General features: G+C 44.7%; 1 protein-coding gene across 7 annotated transcripts in view; it reads left to right on the top strand.

Moving 5' to 3' along the window:
* Nucleotides 1-12,524, top strand: part of LOC119479988 (C-terminal-binding protein 2) — a 61,596-nt gene that overhangs the window by 30,004 nt on the left and 19,068 nt on the right. For all 7 annotated transcript variants that reach the window (XR_005204792.1, XM_037756039.1, XM_037756037.1 and 4 more), the window contains exon 2: nucleotides 9,942-10,096. Coding sequence is in view for 6 of the 7 variants with exons in the window: in XM_037756039.1 (XP_037611967.1) it covers nucleotides 9,942-10,096 (155 nt within the window). In the remaining variant the exon portion in view is untranslated. The remainder of the gene's footprint in view (nucleotides 1-9,941; nucleotides 10,097-12,524) is intronic.

The raw sequence follows: 12,524 nt of genomic DNA, 5'->3' as shown, positions 1-12,524 counted from the left end.
TTTTGTATTTTTTTCTTTTCCCCCCTCAATCATCTTGTGTTTTTGCTGCGATGCGTAGTTTTTAAGCCGAAGAATGTGGAGACAACATTTTCCAGGCAAGCAGCATGTTTCCTGTTTTCTTTTCTGGATGTCTAATAAAGTCTGGCATGTGGGAGGAGGGAGGGAGGGAGGGAGGATGAGAGGAGGGGAGAAGGAGAGAGTGTGTGCGTGGGTGGGTGTGTTGTGTGGTCGGTAAGGTAGGCGAGTAGTCCAACATGTAGTCATTTCGAGGTCCGCCCGTCCTGCCGCTGCTGCTGCCGCTGCTGCCGCTGCCGCTGACGCCGCTGCTGCTGCCGCTGCCGCTGCTGCCGTGTTGTTCGCTTCCTCTGCGGTCTTGAGCTCTTGAGCGCGCTCCGTAGCTCGGGGCAACGCCGGAGAATAAAAGAGCGGGAAAAAGGGAGAGAGGGGAGAGGGGGAGGTCCGGCATGGATGCTGTTGACACCCGCTTTTGTCCCGTGGTGGAGTGTGCGCCCGGCCCGCCCGTGCACACAGAGGGTACCATTTAAAACAGGCGTGCGCTCATTTTCTTGGCAGGGGGATGGATTGGTGTGGCGGGCAGCCGGGTGGTGACAGGGGTGGGGCACTGGCAGCGCAGGACAAGTGGCCTTTGTGTGCTACTTTTGGGGAAGTGAAGGGAGGGAAGGGCAAGGAGAAGGCTGCCAACAAAGGCTGCTTATACCCACCCCCTCTGCTCACCCTCTGTACTCCCTCTCTTCAGCCACTACAGCTCATGCAGTGACCTCGCGCTGTCACAGGCAGATGAAGGGTTGGTGTGTGTTTATGGCAGGTTGTATGTGTATGTGTATGTGTGTGTGTGTGAGAGGGAGGGAAGTAGTAAATGAGTAATTCATCCTCAGTAAACCAGAAGTACAGGCTCTGGCAGAGTGCCATATGAAAAGGGGGAGGAAACTCCAGCAAGGAAAACAAAGTGTTGTTTGACCCAATGGCACATCTGTGCGTTGTGCCAAACTTCTCCGTTACTCCACAGTCCTTGGCAGCTGCTGGCAGCCCGCCAAAAGGTTGTGTGTGTGGGTTCCTATTCATTTGTTGCCACATCCATGCAAGTGCATTCCTGTTGTGTCCGTGTTTTCATGCAGAACTTGTGCCTCCACATGAGCACTTATTGCACACATGATTGCACACCATTAGGGTGATGGCTTTTTGGAAGTAGCTAAAGTTGCTTACTTACATTTGCACACCTTTTTCTTGAGCTGAATTTTATCCCACCAGTTGGTCTTGCTGAACTGCAAAAACCACACAGTTTACTCACAAATGTGGAGTCATGTCAAAGGTTTTTTCTTTTCTTTCTTTCTTCAACAAATTATCTTTGGCCGAGCACAGATGCCAAATTGCAGAGAACACATTAGCCAGACAAGAGCCAAGTTTTAGTTTTAGCCTTTGGGCAAGCTACTTGGAGAATTATCATTAATCCGCTAAGGCCGATATAATCAACTGCCAGCGACATTTGCCATTTCAAACGGCGAAAAATCAGCATTTAGTGACGACTTGTAATGAGAAGCCTGCAACTTGAATGTTTTGTGGATTCCTTTTTTGCTATAACAATTTGATTTGTTGCTATTTTGGCTGTCAGAACCAAACCCTACAAGATGCACAGGCCATATATCCATATTATACCACCTCTCGCCCCTCCATGGGCATGTTCCTCCACCCACACACACACACACAGCCTCCTCCTGTTTGACTGCTGCCTGTGTTAACCAGCGGCTGTGGGTCATGTTTCAGCACAGTGCTGCTCAGGGTGGCACAGTAAATGGCCGTGACTGTTGGCGGTCAGCAGCAGCAGCAGCAGCAGCAGCAGCGGCCGCCCCCACCCTGCCTTGTTGTCAAGAAGGAGCCACCTGCAAACAGCAGCTTGGGGTTGCTAGGTAACCTGGCGGTGGCAGATGATGATAGTATGGTGGATGGCTTGTCTGGTCTCCCACTAAAGTGACTTGTGTTGCTGTTTTCGCCGCTCTCCTTTCTGACCACAACGCGTCCCTGTTCCCTTCTGGTCCCTCACGGAGGCAACATAACACCAGCAGCCGAGGCCAGCGGTAGGAAGAAACTCCTAGCTCCCTTCCCCGCACATAATGGAAACTCTGGCCTCATCTCCCGTTGCGCCGCTCTGCTGCGTCCCGCTGCCAGACTCTGACTAAGTGTTGCTGGCTCAGGAACCGCAGCCTCCAGCCCGGGCCGGGTTCGGGTTCCACAAGTATTTGTCTACAGGAATGATTAGAATTAAAATACTGATGACTGAGAGAGGAAAAAAAAGTGAGTCTGATCTCATAAATGGTCGTAATCTACATCAAGTGGTTTTAAGCTTTTTTTTTTTTTTTTTTTTTACTGGAGACCTAGATTTCCAAATATAATTCTCATTGTGACCCAGTTCTCATTTTTTGACGACTGTTGTGTGATCTAATTGAGAAAAATGTTCTGTTTTTAGACTGCTAAGTGAGCTCACCGCCTTTTTATTACCGGGAATCGAGAAGATTTTAGCGACATAATATCTAGCAGCTGAAAGCATCTTGAAAAAACCCACAAGATAAATCCTCCCGAGCTTATAGGAAGTAGAGAGGATGCTTTTGGAAAATCATCATGTGGTACTTTTACTCCATTGTGAGTACACAGCTATCACAAGAGTATGATTCAAGGCCGTGCTTATTAGTGTAAATCTATCGAGCAGTTGAGGAGGCAGCGGCGTTTGTTACTCGTCATTAGGAGAGTAAAAATGGGCCTGTAAATTTAATACTTTTGGATTATCGGTCACATTAAAAAAGCAAACACTATGGCTGACCTGAGTGCTTCAAAGCTTCGTCCGTTGCCATGGTAATCAACCTCCAAATCAGTATTTGAATGCTTCGTTTTTAGTATGTATTTAATAATAATGTAGAAATGGTACTCGGGACAGCCGTAGCAAACACCACTTTGAGCTCTGGTTACATGTGACAGGGATTTGTTGAAGGGTTGCAATTAATTGATTTTTATACACTTTTCTTGTTTAAAATAAGTTGCAGCCTTACATCTAACAGAGTATATCAGCAGGGGGTGTGTACGTGTGTTACATGCATTTATTCCTTTGGCAGGTAAACCCACGACAGCAGCTGCCTCTCTCAGAGAAAATGTACTCGTCCCAAATCATCACACACACACACACACACACATTCGCAGCCTGGCAACAGTTTAGCAACAAGCAGAGGAAGCGAGAACACAAAGGAAAGGAAATGAGGGGGATTAATTAATGGAGGAGAGAAATTAAGAGCACTCTGCCTCCTGCGGTTCTCATGTGACCTCCAACACTCCACAGCCCCCTGCCCTCGATGTGCACGTGTGTTGACATTTGATGCACTGTATACATCTATTACAGCTATTGAAACAATAATAACATGTAAACTAAATGTCTAAAGAAACATTCACTTTTCAACCTTTTTGGAAATTGATTTTTTAAAGCCAGAATCGATGTTTGTTTCATTTGAGTCTATGCAGAGGAAGAAGGAAGTTATCGCTTTTATTGTTGTAGTCTAAGTAACGTAACATCATATCCGTTCCGTATCCGTCAACCAAAACAAACCGCAGCCGACCTGCACCCTCACATTTTCAATCCAAAGTGGTAAACACTACACATACAGTAAAGTATGGAAACACTTTGGGTTTCACACATCGCCAGGAAAAGCAGAGCTAGACATCATGGCTAAAGCTGCTTGCTAACTCTGTCATGGACAGGGAACGTGCGTTCAAGCCAGCCGTCACTCACATCTTCGTGGTCAAATCGGCCGACGCTACAACTGTAGAGCATTCATATACTGACATTTATGTTAAATGCATTCAAACGGCCCTGATGGAGCTGACCATGGATGTCTAAAGAGAACGGAGCTGACGGGAGAGCTACCGAGGGACTTGGCGGAGTTAGCGGAAATATACACATGTGACTACGTCCGTTTTTCAAAATAAGGTGTTAACAAAGGGAACTGTATACACAAAATACATATATGGAAATAAGATTGATTGGATTATATTCACCAGAAGTATAAAACATTATATGTCCCTTATAAATTCAAAAGAAAATACCACCAATTTGTGAGGGAAATGTCTTTATTCTTTGATTTTTTTGGGTTGCTGGAAAAAATTTAATAAATAATGCTAGACAATAACTGATATATTTGATTTCAGGACATCTCTGACTACATATATGCTGAAAATCAAACATTTTCAAACATTTTTACTGTATTAATTTAGATATTTTCCAAAGTAAAAGTCCCTAGAAGTGTTTGATTCAACCTTTTTCCCATGGTCTAGTGTTAAAAAAATGAACAAAAATCACAATAAATCCTAATATCGAATCGCAATACTTAAAAATCGCAATACATGTAAGTATATTGTGATAGTATTGAATCGGGAGATAGGTGTATCGTCCCAGCCCTACAATCTACGTTAGCATCTTGTGCAAAATCTAATAAACCTGCCAGTTTTAGTTTATAATATCATAATGATTTAACAATTACATATAACACATGAAATGAGATTCTAGATCATTATTTACAAGCCGTCAGTATCACTAAGGGTGTTATGAATGCATCCAAATCGCGGTATTGTGCAGCTCAACAAGCCCAGTGGTTCTGGTTAAGACTGGTTTGATGTACATGCTGTCAGCTTACCACAGGGGGAGTGTTGGCTGTCACCTCCCTGCTTCCCTTGCCCAAATACATCATCTCCTCTCCATCAAAATCAGCAGAGTGAGAATCAATCTGTCACACAGGAGGAAACACACACAAATACACACTCCGGCTCCCAGAAAGACGAGAGCGAGAGAGGGAGGGAAGGAAGGAAAGAAAATGATAGAAAAGGAGGAGAAGGAGTGACAGTTGAGGTGAAAGGACGACGGAGGGAAGGAGAGGGGCAGTGATTACAGCCGAGGAATGATAGGCAGAGGTGGGGAAGAAATTTACGTGAAAAGAGAGATAAAGGAGGATACATGGTGAGCGAGCGCAGATACAGAGCTAGACACCGGCAGACAGGAGGAGCTGTCAGAAGATGCTATCGTAGAGGGAGAGATCTGGGAAAATGCAGCGCTGCAGACGATGTGGTGAAATGTAACGGTGGAAGAGTCGGTGAGAGGGAGATTGAACGAGTAAGAGACTGAAAGGTCAGAGAGACAGTGAGAAACCCAGTGGATGATTCATGGAGTTCAGCCTGTCTAACTCCTGCCTGAGGGTTCGACGCAGCCTGCCAGCCGCTCCTCTCCCGTCTCCCCTACCGCCTCACCCGCCACCTCTCTCACCTGCACACCCACGGCTGTCTGTATAATCTGTATAAGCCAGTAACTACTGACTTACATGAAGCAGGGAGAAGGTTACAGGTGTTCTTTGCCTTTTCTGCGAGTCAAGGACAGCCTCGCACGCTGCAAACCTGCAATTCCTTAATCAATATTTTTTTATTTTATCACCTTTTAAATCAAATAACTGTGTGATGTGAAGGAGGTTGCTTGGAGTGGTGAAATCAATCAGCTCTGCAGCTCTAGTTTTCTATCCTCTTTTATTGTTTTGGTTTTACGGCACATTTATGATTGAACTCAGGGTTCAATGTTAATGTTTTTTTTTTTTGCTCACTTGCCCAAAAGACCAAAGTTAATCGTCATGTTTAATCTTTATTTAAGTAAATGAATCTGGAGTTTCGCCCACGTCCTTTAACGCCACCCAACTCGACTCCTGTTCCCGGGATAATTGAAATAATTGCTTGCACTTCAGCTCATGAACTTTGCCTTTACCCGCTGCCATTTTCTCGCAAGTGCCTAATCGGTACTGCACATATGACTCAGAGAAGAGAAGGAAGAGAGATGGCTCACTCCTTAGCTACTTCCATCATCCGCTGTGGAAAAAAACAATGTGTTTAATTTTACCACTCGCCCAATTGGGCAAGTGAGTTGCTAGATTTACTAGCCTGAAGTGGCATTCTACTTGCCCCGGGCAAGTAGGCAATCCTTATTGTTGAGCCCTGAAACTCTGATAAACCCCACCGTACATCATCTGCCCAGCACTAAATGGCAGTCATAGTTAGCAACTAGCTGGTGAAAGACTGGTGGAGACCAAAATAGAGTTCAAAGGAAAGTAAGTTATATTTATCAGGTGGACTGAAGCATTTTCGCTTTCCAAATGAATGTTAATTAGTCAGAAAATGGGGAAAATTATCAATCAGTGTGTCCCCAAAGCCCAAGATGACATCCTCAAATGTCTTGTTTTGTCCACAATTCAAAGAAATTCAGTTTACTGTCATAGAGGAGTAAAGAAACCTGAAAATATTCACATTTAAGAAGCTGGAATCAGACCATTTTTTACTTTTTTCTTTAAAAAATACTCAAACTGTTTAATCAATTATCAAAAGTAGTCGGTGATTAATTTAATAGTTGACTACTATTCGATTATCGAATATTCTCTTATGTGTGCACCATCTCCTGTGAAGTGGTCCGGCGCTACATGCACGAGCGCGCTCTCTCTCTCTCTCTCTCTCTCTCTCTCTTTCATACCCTCACCTCAGTTTGGTGTAATGGACTCACCGCCCAGCTGCCTCCATTAATATTCAACATGCTGTCAGTTGCAGATGTGGCACAGACAGCCGAGTCGCCACGCCTCACCTTTTCCCCGCCGTCATGTCACCCGTCTTGAACAGCGAGTGTGATAAGTAGGCAGTGGAGGCAGTGAGGGCGGTTGGGTGGTGGGCTGCGGGGTGATGATGAGGAGGTGGAGGAGGAGGAGGAGGAGGAAGCTGTCTGTCAGAAGAGAAAACATCTCCTCTGCCCTTTTGCACTGGGAGTGTGAGGAGGGGGGGGTTCGGGCGTTTTTTTGCGCCTCCGACCTCAACTCTTGCGGTGCCAAAAATAAAGTGCATTAAAACTGGCAGTCGAAGCCTGTTAAGTGATCACCATGACAATATGGGCGGAAGGCGCGAGGAGACGACACCTCCGCTGCGATCCTCCCCCTGCCCTCAGAGGCTGCACTGCTGGACTGCTCGCTTCCTGTCAGCTTTCTCTCCTGTCGTTTATCTGCTCTCACTCTCTCTCCTTTCATCCTCTTCTTCGTCTTCTTCTCTGATTTGTCTCATGGGAGTTCTTTAGGCTAACAGGCAGTGTTTAGTCTATTTATACGCACTCTTGTTTTACATTTTAATTTCTTCTCTGTCTTGCTGTTTCTTCCCTCCCTCCCCCATCCCACCTGTTTGTTTTCCCGCTGCGCGTTTCTACAACGACCACACACCACAACTTTCTCTTAAATCTCTCTAATCTCACCTTCATCTGCCCTAATCAGCCTCCTCTGCTTCGGTAATCCCACAGAGCATGTCCTTAATGAGCCACCTCCTCCACCCTTCACCTTATCTCTACGATGACGTCATTGTAATCTTCGGGATAACTTTAAGAAGCACACACACCTGCGCTCACACCGAGTGAGATCACACTTAAGCAACCAGATGCTGATCTTCGCAGGAGAGAGCAGCAACATGAGATAAGAAAGTGATGTCATGAAATCACACAGAAACACCCACAAGGGGATCTCGCCAGTTTAGGTCACTTCTGGAGTGGCCTGTTGTGTCAGCTATGACACATCCATAGCTGCTGACTGAGAGTGGAGATCACGACCTGTGTAGTGTCAGGGCGGTAGTACTCAGCGGGGAACAGTTGCTTCCCTTCTCGGGTCCATCCATCCACCGCCTGGCATGAATATTGATGCTCCTCTCTTGTTAACATTGTATGAAGCGGGGCTCGTAATTGTCTGTCTTCTCGGCGCGACACGTCTTCTTCAGCGAGGGAGGCAGCGCGTGCGAGAAGGTCGGCCCACTGGGGAGCTGGGCGCTCCTCGGCTCTCTCCACTTTAGTGGCGAGGGGGGAAGGAGAGCGAGTCGAGCGCCGACAGAACCAGAATTGCGACACGCACTTTGTCAAGTGTGCTGAAGTGCAGACGTGAGTTGGCTGTGGGTTTGTTTCACGCTTGTAGCGTTTTTTCTTTTTTCTCCAACGCTCTCCATTTCAATGATACATGGCTCTTTTGAGGCAGGGCAGCAGCTCATTTCTAAAGGTGTAGCATGCAGTTTCTCTCTTTTTTTCTTCTTCTTCTACTCCACACAGCTGCTGGTTCCACTCACATCCAGGCAAACGTAGGATCCTCTCCCTTGAACTGAGAAATGAGAACAAAGTGTGTGCGACGCGTTAGTCATACGAACACACACAAGGGAATATGTTCCTCTTGGTATGATAGAGTGCATGTGTGTGTGTGTGTGTGTGTGTGTGTGTGTCTGTGATGTATGTGTTTGGAAGCCATGAGACAGAGAGGATTCCTGTAAGTGAGGCTGTGGTCTAATCCAGTCTTGAGTAGGAGCATTGATTTATTGAGCAACGCTTGGTAGTTCGGAGAAGCCCTGCTTCCTGCTGTATCCTAATCAGCACATGTGCGCGCACACACACACACACACACACACACATGGGAGGTTATTATCATCTGAGTCTCTTTCAAGAAAATGGTGATGAAGACAGTTGACTCCAGCTGACAGGAGAGTGTTACTCGCTGATTTTTAGACTAATAATTTGACTTTGCTCAGTTGGTGTTTCTTCCAGTAGAACTTGTGGGTGCTTGTCCACTTTTTTATTTTTATTGTTTATTTTTTTTGCATAATCTTTTTTTAATACTCTTCATGATTTAACCATATCATGAATGGAAAAGAAAGAAATAAGCTTAAAGGATGTGTTCACCCAAATTATAAAACAAAAATATGTTTCATCGCTCAAACTACAGTAGGGCTGGGCGGTATAGCCAAAATCTTCTATCCCGATATAGGTAATGTCATATCACAATAACGATATAGCATGTTTTGTGGTAATTCAATAAATAAATAGTCTATATGAAATAATCTATGTACTCCTGTGTGAATTACTGACTTGACAAATGAGAGAATTTTCTCATTTAATTAAAAATATTTCCAGCTATACACTGAGATTTGAGTTATTATCTATTTAGATGACGTAATTGTGTATCGCGACATCTCGATCTATGATTTAATCACGATACGATTCCATTGAAAGATGATAAATGATCATATTGAAGTACTGCCCAACCCTAGCTCAAACCTAGTGGTGTCTAGCCGTGCAGATTTAATTTGGGATCACCACCCTAAAACAATGAAAAATTATATTTGAGTAGTATCTTTTTACTGAAACAACTGTTTTCATAGCGACTATTTCTTTAAGGGTCACCCCCTCTTAGTCGATGAGTTGACTAATCAGTCGTTCTGGTCTTAGTTGAATAAGATTTCTTTAGTTGATTATTTGTTGTTTATGCTGTTTTCATGCTGAATGGCTTATTTCCAAGAAGCTTATGAGCACCTCTCTGGTAAACACAAGATTTAAAGTGTTGCTTTCGTGTGATTCTTTGTGGAGAAACTCAGTTTTACAGATCTGTGGATTAAATCAACTAATCGATTAGTTGACAAAATCCTATTGCACTATTGTGAGTGTTAGTGGACAAAGAATTTCTTTGGTTGAGGTAGTGTTGTCACGATACTGGAATTTCTAACGTGGAAAACATTGATATACGATACCATTTTCGATACCACGGGGAAAAAATGGACAACGTTGAGGGCATGAAATTTTCGATTTTTATTACAAGTTAAGTAGTAGTGTGTGTGTCAACTTGTTGGAGAGAAAAGAGAGCAGAAAGCACAGCTGGTACATGTGTATCAATTCTGTGGAAAATGAGTAATGATACAGTTTGAAATATTCAATATCGATATGTATCAATACTTTGATATTTTTGACAACACTAGGTTGAAGACAGCCCTAGCTGGAACAACAGTTTTTGTAGGGACCATTTCTTTGTTCTCTTGTACCTGAAATAATCTTCCTTCTCTTCTCCATCTGTCTCCAGGTATTCGGCCCCAAATCATGAACGGGCCAATGCATCCGCGCCCCCTTGTGGCGCTGCTGGACGGGCGCGACTGCACCGTGGAGATGCCCATCCTGAAAGACTTGGCGACTGTCGCCTTCTGCGACGCCCAGTCCACACAGGAGATACACGAGAAGGTAAAAAACAAACACACTTCGCTTTCACAGTTCTCCACATCAGTGAGCCTTGTCACTCACTTATGTCTGCCTCTTTCTTTTCCTATCACAGCTCTGAAATGTGAAGCGCGTTATATCTGCCCCATACGCACTTGCCGGTTAAAATATAGTGGCTTCATTATGATTTAATGTCACTTTGTGGCACGGAGCGCGACGCCTATATCAGTGCCATTGTTCTAATAGAGAGTCTTGTATGGCGGGGATGCAGTGTAATTACATTGGCTTGTAGAGGCTCTTTATTGCTTTTTATGCAGCGCCGTGGCTGCAAAACAATATATGGCCACGGAGATGGGTATCGCCGAACTGCTATCTCTCCATCTGCAGACGGAGTGGGAGCCGCTACATCTTTCCTCTCGCTGTTTTTATGAAAATGGGACATATTAAAAACGAAACATTTGCATAGAGATCAATTCAATCAAAGACCTTGGGCGCTGAGGAGAAGGGGGGAGCGGGGAGCTTTTTGTTTGTTTTAACACTGCCTTATCAGGAAAAACATGATTGTAATGTTCACCTCGCCAGCATATTCAGCAGTTCGCAGTAATAACTTGCAGTCTAGATACCCAGAGGGGTGGTGTAGATTGAAAATGTCCAATCTCTTCTTTCCGCGGCGTGGATGCGGAGATGCAGCACCGATAATTCAGGGAGTTTTCAGTGTGATGTTTTCAGGGCCAGACACCAGCTGCCACTCTCTCCTCCATCCACACCAGCAAATAAAAGAAACTCATGGGAACGGATCGGAATATGAAAGTGGCCCCGAGGTTACGTCAGGTTACCCAGTAATCCCTTATTTCTCGGGTGATAGGGGGCGCGATGAAACACGCGGCCGAATACTGATCAAGATCGAGTTACAGTACCACTTCAGCGAGAGCGAATCCTGCATGCAGCACCTGCGCTCCGACGTCCAACATTCTCACAGTTGTCGTCTCTCGCAGTCACATGTGGCTTGTAAAAGCTGGACGGCGGCCCATATGGCGTAGAGTCAACATTGGCCTATCACACATTGTACAATGCCTGACTGCTCATCCAATTGTGGTGTTAAGATTAGGGCTGCAACTAATGACTGATTACGCAGGCAAATGATCTATTGATATTTTGTTTTCGAGTTTAAATTGCTTGTTAGAGAGGGAAGCAGGTTGCCTGTCAAACTATTCTTTTAAGTCACTAGAGTGTACAGCCGTTTTTTATTTATTTATCTAGGCTGTACATTGCCTCATTCACACAAAGAAATATCTTTTTTTAAAACTCCCTTTTACTCACATCTCTGCTTCACAGCTGAAGTGGATTTAAAAGGTGCAATCAATAAAGGATCATAGCCCTCTCTTCATAGCATACTCCACATTATTGTGTGATGTTCTGCAGTGCTTTTTCTGTATTTTTCAGTGCTGTTATCATGGCCATATCACCCTTTAAGAAGTGCCAAAAGCTACATTTCGAACTGCGCATCCTTGCCAGGTGGAGAAACTCTGTTCTCAGAGTTACAACCAGCTCTCATCCCCACTGCTCACTAGTGGGATGACCTCATGGCCATAAAATCCCTCCCCAGTAAGCCACGGAGTCAAACACAAACTGTACAGTATCACCAAACCGAAAACTCCTTTGCAACAGTATACTCTTGTATCTCACGCTCACCCGGGCCAAAAAGGAGGAGGCCTTGCTGCCCAGGCATCATCAGAAAGGATAAATGTTAAAAGCAGTGAGGCTTTGGTTACAGTGGAGAGCGGGGATATGGATTGGGTCAGAGTTTCCATTAAAGTAAACTACATTCAGAGTGGATTTTCCCTCCAAAAAAGCTTCATTGCTCCCCCTAAAAGACTCCCTCTCTGGCTCAAAAACAACACAAAGGAGAGAAGAAGAGTGTGTGTTTGTGTTTTAACCTTGAACTAGTATCTGGAAGGCCTGTCCGGAACACGGCGCTAATAAAAGCAGTATGGAAATTCAGAGCTAATCTGCTAATCACAGGGAAGCTAATGCAGTTTGGCTGGAGGTGAATGCAGAGCTGTTATTTAGGCGCTGACAGGGGCTGTGGCTGATACTGAGGGGGAATAGTTTAGATCCACATCACACTGAATCACAGGGCAGGTCACCTTGTCCATGTCAAGTAGCAGAGAAGAGCAGCGCTTCACAGTGACGCCCTCCTGAGATGACTGAATTCAGACTGTTTTTTTTAATCCTGAGGTGTGATTTTCGACACAAAGAAGGTTTTTTTGGTTGTTCTTTTAGCAGGAGCAGGATCGCCAAACCGTCTTTACAGATTTGAATTAAATTTGGACATTTGATTTTGATCTCCGGACTCAACAGCGCCAACATCTGTTTTTTTTTTCAGCCTTTATTTATGCAGGGGGGGCTCATGATTTATGATTACCTTATTAAGATTATTTGTTTTTCACTA

This window comes from Sebastes umbrosus, chromosome 20, assembly GCF_015220745.1.
Source record: "Sebastes umbrosus isolate fSebUmb1 chromosome 20, fSebUmb1.pri, whole genome shotgun sequence".
Taxonomy (NCBI): Eukaryota; Metazoa; Chordata; class Actinopteri; order Perciformes; family Sebastidae; genus Sebastes; species Sebastes umbrosus.
This window is presented reverse-complemented; position numbering and strand designations above follow the sequence as displayed.